This window comes from Periophthalmus magnuspinnatus, chromosome 21 (genome assembly GCF_009829125.3).
Source record: "Periophthalmus magnuspinnatus isolate fPerMag1 chromosome 21, fPerMag1.2.pri, whole genome shotgun sequence".
NCBI classification, from domain to species: Eukaryota; Metazoa; Chordata; class Actinopteri; order Gobiiformes; family Gobiidae; genus Periophthalmus; species Periophthalmus magnuspinnatus.
In genome coordinates, this window is record NC_047146.1 from 4,760,374 (window position 1) to 4,776,209 (window position 15,836).

The following is a 15,836-nucleotide window of genomic DNA, read 5'->3' on the forward strand; positions in this document are numbered from 1 at the left end:
GTCATCCGTGCAGGTTTGAGCAGGTTTCAGACCAGACCAGACAAGACAAGACCAGATCAGACCAAGACCAGACCAGAAGAACCAAGTGAACCACAGTGGATCTACTACTACTACTTTCTACATTTAAATAAACACAGAAGACTTCAAATATATGATGCAAGATATTATGGAGATATGGAATTACGTAGCAAAAAAAAAAAAAAAGTCAAATTACTAAACTAAATGCTTTATATTTCATATTCAGATCCTCAGAGTGTCTTTCCTTCTTCTCTCAACGAGCTTCATGATGAATCCCTGACATTGTTTTCAAGAAATGCAAAGCAAAGACTAAAGGATGTTTATTATTTATTTATTTATTTATACCTAAAACAAAATTGGAGTTATTTTAAGTTTATTTTTAGTTTGCTACATCCCATATGTGGTATTCAGTTTTGATGCTTCAGTGAGATTCTACAGCTCAGGTCTTTTAAACATTAACCTGCACAGTGACTCCGACCATTAAACTGGCACCTTTCTCTGGTTTAGTTTTAGATTTTTACCACATAATCATTGTAAAGTTTCCGCGTACAGTACATGAACGCAGTGTAAATGTCATTTCCGTGTTGCCGTCTCACCTCAGAATCTTCAGCGCCGTTAACAAACCAGCCCAGAGTCTCATAAGGATCAAGATAGTTTATTTTAAAAGGTACATTTCTATAGAGCCAGAACTAATAGCTTATACATGAAAACAAATGCAGCCTTATAGCAAAAATATATACTTTAGAACAGTTTGTCCTTGCCCCGACTCAGAAACAGGAACACGAAAAAGAACCGCAGAATATCACAAATATCTTCGTTGTCCAAAAACTGAAGCGATATGTTTGTGACGCCATGCAAAGAGAAGCTGAGAAGTGGTAACTTAAAGGTGGCAGATGCCCATTCCGTTGCGGCGAAAGTCAATGATTGTTTTGTTTTTTTTGCATGCAAAAGGTTAGCTCTGTGGTACAGTGGTGCGTTTACGTGAGCAATGCCGAGGTGAAACTCAAAGTAGAACACACAGAATACAAAAGAGAGGAGCTGTCTCGTACACGGGAGAGCGACGGGTTAGAAAAGTGAATCTGGACTTTAACTGGGAGTGCTATTTTTTTTAAAAGTTGAGTAACGAGTAACTGAAAGAAGAAAAAAAAAGATACAAGGAGACTACTGCAGATTCTTACATTAAATAAAAGCTGTTTCACTTCTGTTCATGTTACAAGTAGAACATTTAGATAGGAAACCAACTACAGCGTGAAATACAGCGACAATCCCAGAATCCTTCACTCCGGGTAATAAAAACAAAACACACGTGGCGAATGTCCAAAGCAAATATCTACAGAAATACATGGTTTGTGGGGACTGTGGGGGGACTTCTATAAGGTGAGGTCGGACCAGGCCCGTCGGCAGAAAACGCGGGGGCCCGGGGCAAGAAGCCTCACGTGGCCCCCCCCCCCCCTTTAATATAAATGGATAGAAAGGTCCAATTTTGGGCCCCTGAGACCCCGGGATCTGTTGAATCCCCTGGTTTCGGACAATCCTTTTTTTAGTTAAAGCCCTTTTAGTGGATTTCCAGAAAGAACTGAGGGACTAAAAGGCATCTGTATAAGTAGTGCTGCAAAGTTCATCCCCAATATTTCATTTTGTGATTGTCTCATAGAACCAGATTGTAACAGCTCTCGCAGTCTCTTACCAAGAAAAAAAAAAAAAAAAAAAAAAAAAAAAATCACACAGCTTTTTTGAAAGTCCTTGGACCTCGCTGTTTGGTCTCCATGGAAACAGTAACTCCATGCTTTAAGTGTAAAAGCAGGTCCTTCCTCCCTCGTTCGCTCTCAGTTGGGACGTGTTGCCGAGGCGTCCGGTGGAGGAACGCGAGCCAAACGTGTCTTTTCAAAGCTCTGTACAGTTTCGAGCGCGCAGTCTTCACGTACAGAGGCGTTTCAGTAGCCGTAACCGTCTTGGAAAGGTAACCCCGCGACGCACTGCTCCCCTCCTTCCAGCAGATAGGGGGCGGCGTCCTCGTAGTGCGTGAGCGGGACGGTGTCGTCGTCCAAACCCAAACCGGGGAGGCTGTCGGGGTCGGCCTTCAGGTTCGGCCTCTGGTTGTCGGGGAACGCCATGCAGAAGAGCGCCTCGGGGTCGCACACGAATTTGTACACGTACCTTTCACCGGCCACCTGGAAAAACACGAGGGAGTTAGGATGGAAAGGAAAAATACAAGAAAGTGAGGATGAAAAGGGAAAAAAGGAGCAAATGAGGATGAAAAGGAAAAATACAAGTGAGGATGAAAAGGGAAAATACAAGAAAGTGAGGATGAAAAGGGAAAATACAAGAAAGTGAGGATGAAAAGGAAAAAAAACACAGTAAAGTGAGGATGAAAAGGAAAAAACACAGTAGGAAATTGAGGATGAAAAGGAAAAAAAACAAGAAAGTGAGGATGAAAAGGGAAAATACAAGAAAGTGAGGATGAAAAGGGAAAATACAAGAAAGTGAGGATGAAAAGGAAAAAAAACACAGTAAAGTGAGGATGAAAAGGAAAAAACACAGTAAAGTGAGGATGAAAAGGAAAGAAAACAGGAGGAAATGAGAATGAAAAGGAAAAAACACAAGAAAGTGTGGATGAAAAGGAAAAAACAGGAGGAAATGAGGATGAAAATGAAAAAAGAAAGTGAGGATGAAAAGGAAAAAATACAAGAAAGTAAGGATGAAAAGGAAAGAAAACAGGAGGAAATGAGAATGAAAAGGAAAAAATACAAGAAATTGAGGATGAAAAGGAAAAAAACAAAGTGAGGATGAAAAGGAAAAAAACAGGAGGAAATGAGAATGAAAAGGAAAAAATACAAGAAATTGAGGATGAAAAGGAAAAAAAACAAAGTGAGGATGAAAAGGAAAAAAACTGGAGGAAATGAGGATGAAAACAAGGTCAAATAATACTAAGAAATAATAATATTCTTCTTATTAATAAGAGGAAGAAGGAAGGAGGAGGAAGAGGAACAAGAAGAAAGAGGAACAAGAAGAACGAAAAAGAGGAGGATGGAAGCAGAAGAAGAGGAAGAAGAAAAAGAGGAAGGGGAAGAAGGAGGAACAAGAAGAAGACAGAGGAATTGGAAGAAGAAAGGAATAGGAAAAAAAGGCGAAAGACGAAGAGGAAGAAAAAGAAAGAAGAAAGAAAGCAAAAGAAGGAGGAGGAAGAGAAAGAAAAGGGAACAGAAGGAAGAAAAACTAAGCCCGTCTTTTCTACATAGTAAAATAAAAGTGTGCACGTGCCTTTACCTTCTGCATGATGCCCTTCTCGTAGTAGTAGCGCAGGGAGCGGCTCAGTTTGTCGTAGTTCATGGCCGGTCTGTTCTTCTGGATGCCCCAACGACGAGCCACCTGGAAAATGTGTTCAGTACATTTATTATAAAAGAAAGAACTTAAAGAGAAAGTCACAAAACTCCACAATGGGTTTAACGGCTTTTATAAGGGGGCTCATGTGACTTTTCTTACCCCGGGCCCCCAAATGTCTGCAGATGGTTTAACAAAATTCTGCATGAACCAACCTCTTCAGGCTCGATGAGTTTGAACTCCATGCCACGCCCAGTCCACGCGATGAAATGCCCGTTGGCCGGGTCGTCTAATAAAGTGACCAGGAACTGCCAGAGCTGCAGAGAGCCGCGGCGTTGGTACGGGGGGCCCTCCCGGTACGCAGACGGCTCCTGTTTGACCTTCCCCTCCAGCCTCTCGGGGACCACACACGTGTCGTCGAAATAGAGCTGAGAATCTCTGTCGAAAAAGTCTGAAAACAACAAGAGTGAAGTCAGACATGTTCCCCGGGTTTGTTTCGCTGTGAGGAAGCAGATCTGAGTCTAGAACCAAATCTGAGACGTGTTGGAGCCACATGAAGCATCTCTGAGGACTTTAGAGACTCGCCTCCTGGTTTAGTCCCGGTTTAGACCCGGTTTAGACCCGGTTTAGACCTGATTGTGTTTCTTCTTCTGTAAAGCACTTTGAATTACCTTGTGTATGAATTGTGCTGTACAAATAAACTTGCCTTGTCTTGGTTTAGTCCCACTTTAGTCCCACTTTAGTCCCACTTTAGTCCCACTTTAGTCCCACTTTAGTCCCACTTTAGTCCCACTTTAGTCCCACTTTAGTCCCACTTTAGTCCCGGTTTGGTCCTGGTTTAGCCCCAGCCTCCTGCTGGTCCCAGAGTCAGGACCAAACCAGGGCTAAACCAGGACTAAACTAGGACTAAACTAGGACTAAACCAGGGCTAAACCAGGGCTAAACCAGGACTAAACTAGGACTAAACCAGGGCTAAACCAGGACTAAACCAGGACTAAACCAGGGCTAAACCAGGACTAAACCAGGGCTAAACCAGGGCTAAACCAGGACTAAACCAGGACTAAACCAGGACTAAACCAGGACTAAACATGGGGAATCAGTATTTCATTTTTCTGCAGCTAAAACCTGGTTCTGTTCTGTTTATCTGTGCATATGACTGAAAGGGTTTTATTCTCTTTATTCTATTCTGCCTCTTCTCTTTTAACGTTACTTTTATGATGATTATTTATGTTTTGATTTGTTGTATTGTGATTTTAATGTCTTTCTTATTCTGTAAACACTTTGAGTCACTTGTGCTCTACAGATAAACCTGCTTTGCTTCGACATAGAGGCGTCTCTGAGATTCAGTGTAAACACAGTGAACTACAGACAATATTGAAGTATTTAAGTCAAACTGTGCTGTAAAGAACTTACTCTCTTGATTATTCTGGTAGAAGCTCCCTGCTCTGAACGACGACTGACACTGAGGCACTTCTGTAAAAAAGGAAAAAAGGGACATTTCAGAGGATTATTGCTTTTCACTGCAGCGCAACACGTCCATCATAAAAATCACGTTTATTAAATTTGTCCTTATGCACATGGTCGGGGGGGGGGGGGCGGGGTTTTCATGGTAAAGTGAACAGCTCCCATCATCCTCAGAACGATGACCGAGCCCTTCAATAAGATTAACCCGATGGACTCGATTACGTTACACCAGCCCTCCTCACCCCCAGGGGTCGCCATCATCTCAGCCTCTGATAAAAACATCGATCAACGTGGCCGCTCTCGATTGTCCTCACGTTAAAGAGTCTGCAGGACAAAGACGCTATGTGGATTTTAATAAGGCACCGCGGTCAAATATAATGTTTTCGGAGCTGCACCAAAGAGACGAGAATCTGTGACGCTGGTATTTAAAGGCCGTAAGAAGCTAAGAGGATTTGTTATTACATCACTACTCTACAGTCTGCAGCCGCCGAGCAGAAAGCATGAAACCGACGACGAGGGAGAGATTAAAAACTAGTTGAATTTGAAGTGAAAGCTGTCGGTGGAGCAGCAGATGGGTGTGTGGGCTTCAGATGACACGGAGCAAAACTGGCCTCACGTCTTCAGACACCAGAGTATATACTAATGTGAGGCTAACGCGAGGCTAACGGGAGGCTAACGGGAGGCTAACGGGAGAACGCTGTAGCCTCGGGTCAGCGTCTCCTCTGAGCTGTGGCCTACATCCATCTATTCCAGGTAGGCTCAGCGAGGCGCACCTGGCCGTCTAACCCATTTACTCGTTGCCCGTGAAGCTTAGGCCGAGTGACAAGACCCACTTTCCTCTTTCGGACGGGGCTTTGCAGGATGAGGCGATTACGCGCGTGTGTGCTAACAGCGCTGTTAAAGCCACACTCATGAGTAATTGGCTCAAATAAACAAGACTTTCCCAAACCTCGACATTAAGGCAACACAAAGCCTCCTTTATGGTCCGGGACTCACCAGAATCAAAACAGAAGTCCCGAGGCTCCTGCTTGATGCTCATGGGGTGAAAGGGCGGCTGTTGTGGGCCCGGGGCAGATGGGACCATCGTGGGAACGCCCTGCTCCGTGTAGCGAGGATCGAGGAACTCCTGTTTAAAACTCTGCGGAGGTACGGCCACCAAAGGCTCAGACATCTGCCGGTGGTACGGAGGCCGGCTGTCCCGGGGCAGAGCGCTGCTGCTGCTGGGGGGCTGTGGGAGGAACGGCGGGTGTCCTTGGTTTTCTGACTGGGGAAAAGGTAGACACGGTTCTGACATCTGCCTCTGAAACCTAAACGCAAACACAGGGGAGGTCAGCATTTTATATTCCATTTTTACAGTGAAAGAAACGACCTTTGTGGCATTTGAAGGCGACACAGACCTGGTGTTTGCATCCTGGGTCACGGGCGTGCAGGGGACAGCGAAGGGCAGGCTGTGGAGCTGGTTTGGGTGTTGCTGCGTGGGCCTCGGGGTGGGACTGGGCCCATGTTGGGGTGTGGGAGGGGTCTGCTCCCTCAGTGTGTTGGACGCCCCGCATGGAGACACTGGGGTGGAGGGAGGGGTTAATGGCTTGAACCCAGGGGTGGGTTTCCTGTCGCAGGCACTGTGGGTAAGTCAGAGGTCAAAGGTGAGATATTTCTTGAAATCAGATATTTCTGATTTGTCTGTTATTAATGTTCGTCTCTTGATTTACAGACACAATAGTGAAATAAAAACCCCAGGATCATGTAGAGCGGGTTAATACGAACATTTAAGACCAAAATGACGAGTCTGACAGCAGCAGTTACAGAGAGAGGCCACAGTTTTTCAATGTAAAGTGAATTGGAGCCAGACACGATCACTTCCTGTTTGAAACGCGGCGGCTAGCAGGTTAGCTATGTGCATTCATATACATGCTGTAACGTACCTGTAGCTGTAAAGGCACTTCTCTGTGTAGGGCATGGGACTCCTGTCCTGACGACAGGGCGACAGATCTTTGGACGACGTCTGCTCTCGTTTGATCTTGGTGGGAGGAGGGCCATGAAACATCACTGTACAGAGGAACAGACACACACAGACACACACAGACAGAATAATGCATTAGATGAAGTCCAGATCTGAGATGACCACAGCCATAAACAGAAGTGCGCTCTTATCTTAACCACATCTTGAGCTGATGGGCAGATGGAGCATGGTCAGTGTCTATTCCCTGGACCGGCAGAGACACTTAGCAGCATTAATGATGGCCGACTCTGGTTTTTGAAAACAACATCCCTCCACCAGCGTTCGGAAGCATGATCCTAACTGCACAGAACACACTAAAGCTCTCAAACGGCTCGTCTGGCTCCCATTAGGGCGAGCCAATCCCAATGCCCATGAATCAGAGCTGTAACCTAATGGAGCCCAATGATTTTCTTTCTCCCTGCTGTAACCATTAGACACTCTCTGCACTGCTCCTCCGCCGGCTGCAGTTTCCGGCGCCACATAATATCCAGGCCGAAACCAGATCCCCGGGCGCAGACGGACCGAAGGGGGGCACGCAACGGGCACGCGAGACGGACCCAAGAGACGGGCGAGGCTTTGCCCACGAGACCGGAGCAAACGGGGACAAAATCTCAAACTATTTCATTCAAAATCTGGACTCCCATAAGAGCCAGGGTTCTTTCTTTTCGTTTTATTCATACATGTAAACAAAAAAATTGACTCGTTTACTTGTGTTTTTGGTTTGTTTTTCTGGTTGTATTGTATTTTAAACAGGTCGTCTAAGAAAAGGAGAGTAAAGAGAACCCAAGTCTCCTGTAGAAATAAAAATAACGAAGGAAAGAGACAGAGAACACCCTTTTTAAAATACAACACAAGCAGAAAAACAAACCAAACACACACGTAAACAAGCCCATACCAAACATTAAAAACAGGAGCAGGTGTTTGTATAAGTTCGTTAGCAGATTATTAAATTACGATCGTGTTGTGTCCAGTTTTGCTCGTTCTTGGAGTGCGTTTGATTTTTGTCAAGCAGCTAAAAGCCCGTTTCCCGTCTCAGTTTTGACGCGGCTCGTCTTTTGCGTTAAGCGTCATGTGATCTGAGATTAAATGTTCTGGTATCAGTGAACATGGGCTTTAACAAACATCCACTTCTCCAGATATCACAAACAGGATTTAGCTCGCCAGACGCACTTCGGCGTCTAATCAGAGTCTTGTTTTGTTGTCAACTTGTGAAACTAGAGCCACATATTTTCTTGTCATCCAGAAGTCGCTAAACAAAACAAAACACGGCCCCCCCCCCACCACCACACCCTGTCCGCCCACACGCTACGGTTAAAATTAAACGTAAGGAAAACCGAGGGGTAGGGTCCAGAAACTGCCCCGCTGAGTTTGACCTAAAATCCTTTCACGGCCGTAGAACCAAAACACTGGATGTTCTTATCTTTCAGGCTGTGATAAACTGAGCCTCACACTCGAGCTGCTCCGGTGGATCTGGCTCCAGCGGCTGAGTGCGAGAAAGTGTGAAATCAGATTATGACTTGGGCTCATGTGACGCCCCATGCCAATCGGCTGATTACACTCAAAATGGAGGAGAAGGAAGCAGGGCCGCTCCGAGCTCAACTTGAAAAACACTGGATTTATACAAAGAGCAGAGAGTGTGTGGAGCGGTGAGTGTGTGGAGCGGAGAGTGTGTGGAGCGGAGAGTGTGTGGAGCGGAGAGTGTGTGGAGCGGTGAGTGTGTGGAGCGGAGAGTGTGCGGAGCAGAGAGAGTGTGGAGCGGAGAGTGTGTGGAGCAGAGAGTGTGTGGAGCAGAGAGTGTGTGGAGCAGAGAGTGTGTGGAGCAGAGAGTGTGTGGAGCAGAGAGTGTGTGGAGCGGAGAGTGTGTGGAGCGGAGAGTGTGTGGAGCAGAGAGTGTGTGGAGCAGAGAGTGTGCGGAGCAGAGAGTGTGCGGAGCAGAGAGTGTGCGGAGCAGAGAGTGTGCGGAGCAGAGAGTGTGCGGAGCAGAGAGTGTGCGGAGCAGAGAGTGTGCGGAGCAGAGAGTGTGCGGAGCAGAGAGTGTGCGGAGCAGTGAGTGTGCGGAGCAGTGAGTGTGCGGAGCAGTGAGTGTGCGGAACAGAGAGTGTGCGGAGCAGAGAGAGTGTGTGGAGCCGAGAGAGTGTGTGGAGCGGTGAGTGTGTGGAGCGGTGAGTGTGTGGAGCGGAGAGTGTGTGGAGCGGAGAGTGTGTGGAGCGGAGAGTGTGTGGAGCGGAGAGTGTGTGGAGCAGAGAGTGTGTGGAGCAGAGAGTGTGTGGAGCAGAGAGTGTGTGGAGCAGAGAGTGTGTGGAGCAGAGAGTGTGCGGAGCAGAGAGTGTGCGGAGCAGTGAGTGTGCGGAGCAGTGAGTGTGCGGAGCAGTGAGTGTGTGGAACAGAGAGTGTGTGGAGCAGAACTGAAGCCACAGAGAAAAAGTTTGTAAAAGCAACAAGATACTCACAATTATCAGACTGAAAATCAGGGACAAACTGCTCATCGTCGGGCACCTGAGCTGTGGAATCAAAACACACAAAAATGTTAGAAAAGTTAAAAGGATAATATAAGAAAATATTAAAAAAATTATTATCTGAACTTAAAAAGTAGAAAAAGTCAGTACCTTCAGCGATCCAGATCTCCTGTAGTTGGCTGAGGTCTTGGAAAAGTTCTGTAAAAAACAAAAAGAATCATTTAAAACATCATTAAAACAAAAACAAAACAGTCACAAGAAAAACGCCAAACCTTCTGTGTCCTGAGCCAGTTCAGTCTCCACAAATTTCCTTTTCCTGTCGCTCAGAGGTCTGTGCGGCTCCTCCAGGCTGGACTTCTGCTGTTCAGAGAGAGACAGTGTAAAGACCAGAGCTCCAAGAGGACGTCACACACGAGGACGCCGCACGTTTACTCCACAAAACTCAGTTAAAGTGTTGGTTTGAAGATGCGCAGATGCTGCACTTACATTGGGTGGGATTATAAAAGGGACTTGCTGGTCATAGAATCCATCCATGATTTGGTCAGTGGCTCCGGGCTCTGAGTTTAAGGGGAGGGGGGTCGCTTTAAAGCGATAGCGCCACCTGGGACAACCTTTAGATCCTGTAAAACAGAAGTTCGTGGCATTAGAGACATGATGGAGCAAAGACACAAAACTACTGTGATTAAAGGGAAAACATTTTAGAAATAAAATAAAAATAATATGAAAACAACAAGCGCTTCAGGAGGATTTGACACAAAAGTCACTACTGCTGCACGCGCGTGTTTACTCCAAACACGTAACTGTTACATAAGCCACGCGCACGGACCATCTGCGCGCGCTGCTTTCAACAGGAGGAGGGCGCGCGACTGAACCAAACCTTTAGACAGTTTAAAGGGTGAACAAAACTGGATTTAAATCGGTCTGAAAGAAACATAAGTGTAGGTGACTCTAAGGCGCGTTTAAGTCCCAGAGATGAGAAAGTTCCTTTAAAACGATCCTCACTGTGCGCTCTGCTCCGTGACTGACTCACTCCACACTCTGCTATTAATGGATGACGAATAAAGGCTGGCTCCAGGGCAATGATTACAGGCGCCGAGTTTATGGTATTAGAGCGCACTGGACCAAGAGCGCACTGGACCAACAGCGCACTGGACCAAGAGCGCACTGGACCAAGAGCGCACTGGACCAACAGCGCACTGGACCAACAGCGCACTGGACCAAGAGCGCACTGGACCAAGAGCGCACTGGACCAACAGCGCACTGGACCAACAGCGCACTGGACCAAGAGCGCACTGTGTCAAGAGCGCACTGTTCCAAGAGCGCGCTGTTCCAAGAGCCCAAGAAGCAAGACGAGGAGACAGAGACTTTCCACTTTAAAAAACAAACTGCGTCACCGCAGAAGAGCCGCACACCGCAACAGAAGTGAGTTTAACGCAAAATAAACTGGAGACTCCTGTTGTGTTTGATTGACAGTTCAATCCCAACTCTTCTGATGCGCGCGCAGTGATCGGATATTTCTCTTTAAACTTGTTTAACACTTCAAACGGCGCTGGGGCCTCCACGGGGCAGAGACCCCCCACCCCTCCCCGCGGGGCAGCCCCCCCTCGCGGCCCCGCTCCCCCCGCACGCGCGCGCCCTTCCCCCACCGCACGGTCTCTTGTTTTTCTCAATGAAGTGAAACTCGATCCCTGTGGAAACACGGGGAGGACAGAAATGTGTCGTCCATTCATAAAATCAGTGTCCTGACCGCGGCCACAGCTCGGAGCCGCAGAGGAGCCGCAGGGGAGCCGCACTCAGGCACAGCTCGCGTCCTCCGAATATGAAGCAGGGCAGAAAATGGTCGCTCCTAAATGTTTATATAAAGATGGCGTGCGCTCGTCTGTCACCACTAAAATCATGTTTTTTTCCCCTCCTGCAGCAAATCAAAGCTCGTGTGGTAATAAAACCCCGCATCCTACCTGCGCCTGGTGTTGTGCGCCTCTCGCTGGAAAAATGCACAAGTTAAATCCCAAAGAGAGCAGCGGCGGAGTGGAGAGTCGGATCTGCGCACTGACGAGCCGCTGCGCCTCCGTCGACTCACAAAACTTGACTGAGCCGTTGGTTAATGGTCCGGCTCTCTCCAGGGCTCGAGCTGCGCGCAGAGACGCGCGCTGATTGGCTGGAGCCGTCTGTCTGTTTACGCTCCACCCAATTGACTTTCAGACGCTCATTAATTATACATGAAGCCCTCAGCAGCCAATCACAGCGAGGCACTGGCCTATTTTTATGAATGGCTGGACTTCATTCACATTTTTTTTCAACCCTTAAAGCCAAGCTGCATTTAAAGAGCCAGAGCCACACAAATGGAAATGTACTGGCGCGTAAAGGCACTGGCTCTGGCGCACAGGGTCCTCTGAAACAACTACAATAACTAAGAATAACTATAGTACTTTTTACTTTTATTCAGGCTATTTATGTAATGTGGGAAGAGAATAGTATGTCATTTATATATAAATATGGGCAGTCAGCATTTGAGTTTTGTGCAGTTAAAACCTCCTCCCTGAAGATGTGAGACAGGCCTCGACTTTGACAGTGTTTATATCCAGGCTTAACGTTACTTTTATGATGATTATTTATGTTTTGATTTGTTGTATTGTGATTTTAATGTCTTTCTTATTCTGTAAACACTATGGGGCTAAGTCTTACATAAAGCACTATAAAGGCGTTCATTGCGGTTGATCAGTGAAAGTGGCTCCTCTGTGTTTTTAAAAGTCTGACAGAAAATATCCCACGACGACGCTAAATCCTGGCGGTCACATTCAGTCCGACTCCACAGAGGTGAGCCGCGTGCCCCGGGTCCTCGGCTCCCGGAGGATCACTTTCAACATGGCCGACAGAACACGACCTTCTTCGCGTGTTGTCTTGTCTTAAGGGTTTATCGTCTTTGCTATTTGCAGTGAAGAGAGAGCAGCGTATCTATAAGTGTGTGATACGAGCCTCAGAACCACGTCCTTGAACAACCAGGACGATACGTGGCTCCACAGACCGTACGGGGAGTGTGACGTCACCACGGCTCCAAACGAGTCTGACAGCAGCAGTTACACAGAGAGGAGCCACAGTTTTTACATAGAAAGTGAATTGGAGCCAGAGTCGATGGAGCAGGAAGTGCGCACATGATCACTTCCTGTTTGGAAGGCGGCGGCTAGCGGGTTAGCTACGTCCGTTTATATATATATACAGTTTATGGTGGACACTCGCCGTCTTTCCGTCTGGTTTTTACAAGAATCAAACCTAAAACCAAAATGTGTCAGAAAGAAATATCCCCCCACCACTAAACACAAAAACACGAGAAACACTAGAAAAAAAAAAAAACACCAGTGCAGTGTTTTGCAGCAAAGATAAAGATTAAAACTTTCCAAAATGATTAAAATATACAAATACTTTCCGAAATACTTTACATGTACTTGAAGGAATATCCTCTCTTGTTCCTTCAACCTTTGACGTCAGCCAGTGTTTAAAGTGACCTGCATCAGGAGAACTGTAATCCTCTGTAATCCTGCAACCAACAGAGATTTAGCACAGGCCTGAGTACTGGAAGGAGTAGTGATAGTAGCAGTAGAAGTAGTAGTAGTAGTAGTAGTAGTAGTCGTAGTAGTAGTAGTGATAGTACTTTAAGACAGTACTTCTTTGGTTGTTCCATATGTGCAGAATCATCATGAATCCTGGTGTAAAAATACCTCTCTGTGTTTATTTGAAAGCAGAGGGCGCGTGTGCTCGTGTGCGGCTGAGGGGGGCGCTCATGCGGAGGCGTCTGGACACAGGACATTTTGTTATTCTTATTCTTTCCAAAAATAAAGGTGCCGTGTGCAGAGGGGACGTGCTGCCTCTGTTCAGAGCTCTGTGTGGTTGGGATGGGGGTGCCCTACATGGACGCGTTGGTTATTTTCCTCAGCGTTCGGGCTCCTCCTCCTGCCCTGTGGGTCAGTGTCACGCTGACTTCAGATCAGGTCAGAGCTGCAGCGGAGCGAAACGGACTAATCCAAACTGTCCCTCGGACGACAGAAGAGTGAACGAGTGTAAAGAGTGAATGAGTGTAAAGAGTGAACGAGTGTAAAGAATGAACGAGTGTAAAGAGTGAACGAGTGTAAAGAATGAACAAGTGTAAAGAGTGAACGAGTGTAAAGAGTGAACGAGTGTAAAGAATGAACGAGTGTAAAGAGTGAACGAGTGTAAAGAGTGAACGAGTGTAAAGAATGAACAAGTGTAAAGAGTGAACGAGTGTAAAGAATGAACAAGTGTAAAGAGTGAACGAGTGTAAAGAGTGAACGAGTGTAAAGAATGAACGAGTGTAAAGAGTGAACGAGTGTAAAGAGTGAACGAGTGTAAAGAATGAACGAGTGTAAAGAATGAACGAGTGTAAAGAGTGAACGAGTGTAAAGACTGGACGAGTGTAAAGAGTGAACGAGTGTAAAGAGTGAACGAGTGTAAAGACTGGACGAGTGTAAAGAGTGAACGAGTGTAAAGAATGAACGAGTGTAAAGAATGAACGAGTGTAAAGAGTGAACGAGTGTCAAGAGTGAACGAGTGTCAAGAGTGAACGAGTGTAAAGAGTGAACGAGTGTGAAGAGTGAACGAGTGTAAAGAGTGAACGAGTGTGAAGAGTGAACGAGTGTGAAGAATGAACGAGTGTGAAGAGTGAACGAGTGTGAAGAGTGAACGAGTGTAAAGAGTGAACGAGTGTGAAGAGTGAACGAGTGTGAAGAGTGAACGAGTGTAAAGAGTGAACGAGTGTAAAGAGTGAACGAGTGTGAAGAGTGAACGAGTGTGAAGAGTGAGCGAGTGTAAAGAATGAACGAGTGTAAAGAGTGAACGAGTGTAAAGAGTGAACGAGTGTAAAGAGTGGACGAGTGTAAAGAGTGAACGAGTGTGAAGAGTGAACGAGTGTAAAGAGTGAACGAGTGTAAAGAGTGGACGAGTGTAAAGAGTGAACGAGTGTAAAGAGTGAACGAGTGTAAAGAATGAACAAGTGTAAAGAGTGAACGAGTGTGAAGAATTATGTAGCAAAGAAGTCCCACAGGAGGAGCTCGGAGTAGAGCTGCTGCTCCTCTACCTGTAGCAAAGAAAAAAAATGAAATAACTAAACAAAATATTTGTATATTTAATATTGAAACCCTCAGAGTGTCCTCTCTGCTGGAGCTCAAACCCGTGTCCTTCTGTCCATGAGCTTCTTGACGAAGTTCCTGACACGGTTTCCACAGATCTGACTCATGAATCAAAAATAAAACCTGACTTTGACCTGTTTCTGCCAAACCTCCGTCAGAACATGTCTCAGATGCTGTGGACAAGATGAGGCCTGTTGTTGATGTCTCTGAGTTCACTCCTTGTTTGCTCTTCTGTTTTTCTATTCACGCTTTTCTTTGGCACATTTCTACAGTTTAAGTCGTTTACTGAAGGTTTTGTTTCCGTGTCAACGAAGCACTCGGCCAAAGTGTTATAATTACACAGAATTATAGTTATTTTATTGATAATCAGTTTGGTCACATTTAGTCATTCATTTCACTTTCAAAAGATAATATTTAGTTTTAAATTCTATATGGCAACGGTCCTAGTTTCTCATCAGTCTATAACCCACAGACTCCAGCGACGGGACCGTACACTGTGTAAAGAAGTGGACTAAGTGACTGTGTCGGAGCGAGGCTGTTGAAGGAAACGTCCCTTCCTGCCCGGACCGCTTAGCAACGCTGTCAATCAAACCTGTTGCTAACGCTAATGAGTGACCTCCAGAAAGAAGGCGCCTGATTTGTCTTTTATTAACGTTCATATCTTGATTCACAGACAGAAGAGTGAAATAAAAACCCCAGGATCATGTAGAGCGGGTGAACTTCACGCTGAACAGAACAGTTTGTAGGACAGCTCCACTTCAATTATTTAAGTTCTTATGTATTATGTATTTCAAACATATTTCATATTTGCTCCTGTCGTCCTTGTATTTGTTCGTGGTCTAAGGACGTTGTTGTACTGATTCTGCAAAGGCTTTGTTCACTCACTGGCTCTTCCTCCATCAGTGACTCATAACACAGTGACCTCTGACCCCTGCGTTAATGTAAACACTGTCACTGTGGGGGCGTGTGGAACGTCTACAACTATTACTATTACTATTAGCCTTTCAACGGTTGTGAAAATTAAATACACAGCAGAAGTCTTACATTTTGTCTGGTTTACTGCTTCGACAAAGTAGTCATTTTGTTGAAGCGCCCCTCACAGGTCAGACCTGTCACTGCACGAAAATACAGATCGTTATATTTAAGACTTTACTAAACTTGACTTTTTTTTATATGTATATATTCCCAGTTTCACCATTTTTTAGGTTTAAAATGTACTTGTATGTAATGTACACTTTTGTTGAAATCATGTTTAAAGTATTGAAAAAATGTAATAAATACCAAACTTTTGGATAGAATTCTCCAAGTGTGACATCATCAGTGTGACGTCATCAGTGCGACGTCATCAGTGTGATGTCATCAGTGTGACGTCATCATTGCGATGTCATCAGTGTGATGTCATCAGTGTGACATCATCATCTTTTCATCACAAACTGC

General features: G+C 45.7%; 1 protein-coding gene across 3 annotated transcripts; it reads right to left on the minus strand.

Annotated features, from left to right (window-relative positions):
- Positions 1-657: 657 nt before the first annotated feature.
- On the minus strand, positions 658-11,351 carry etv5a (ETS variant transcription factor 5a). Of its 3 annotated transcripts, none has more exons than XM_033987375.2 (12): positions 11,217-11,351; positions 9,745-9,878; positions 9,531-9,618; positions 9,409-9,456; positions 9,253-9,303; positions 6,726-6,849; positions 6,201-6,422; positions 5,800-6,110; positions 4,753-4,812; positions 3,555-3,790; positions 3,286-3,387; positions 658-2,189 (listed from the first exon to the last, which is right to left on the minus strand). In XM_033987375.2, the coding sequence occupies exons 2-12, from the start codon at positions 9,790-9,792 to the stop codon at positions 1,953-1,955; spliced, it is 1,527 nt and encodes a 508-aa protein (XP_033843266.1). In that variant the 5' UTR covers positions 9,793-9,878; positions 11,217-11,351; the 3' UTR covers positions 658-1,952. The 3 variants fall into 3 exon arrangements, with proteins under 3 accessions (XP_033843266.1, XP_055086444.1, XP_033843264.1); XM_055230469.1 differs by having other exon boundaries at positions 9,531-9,615; positions 11,217-11,336; XM_033987373.2 differs by having other exon boundaries at positions 1,737-2,189; positions 9,253-9,456; positions 11,217-11,326.
- Between the last annotated feature and the right edge of the window lie 4,485 nt (positions 11,352-15,836).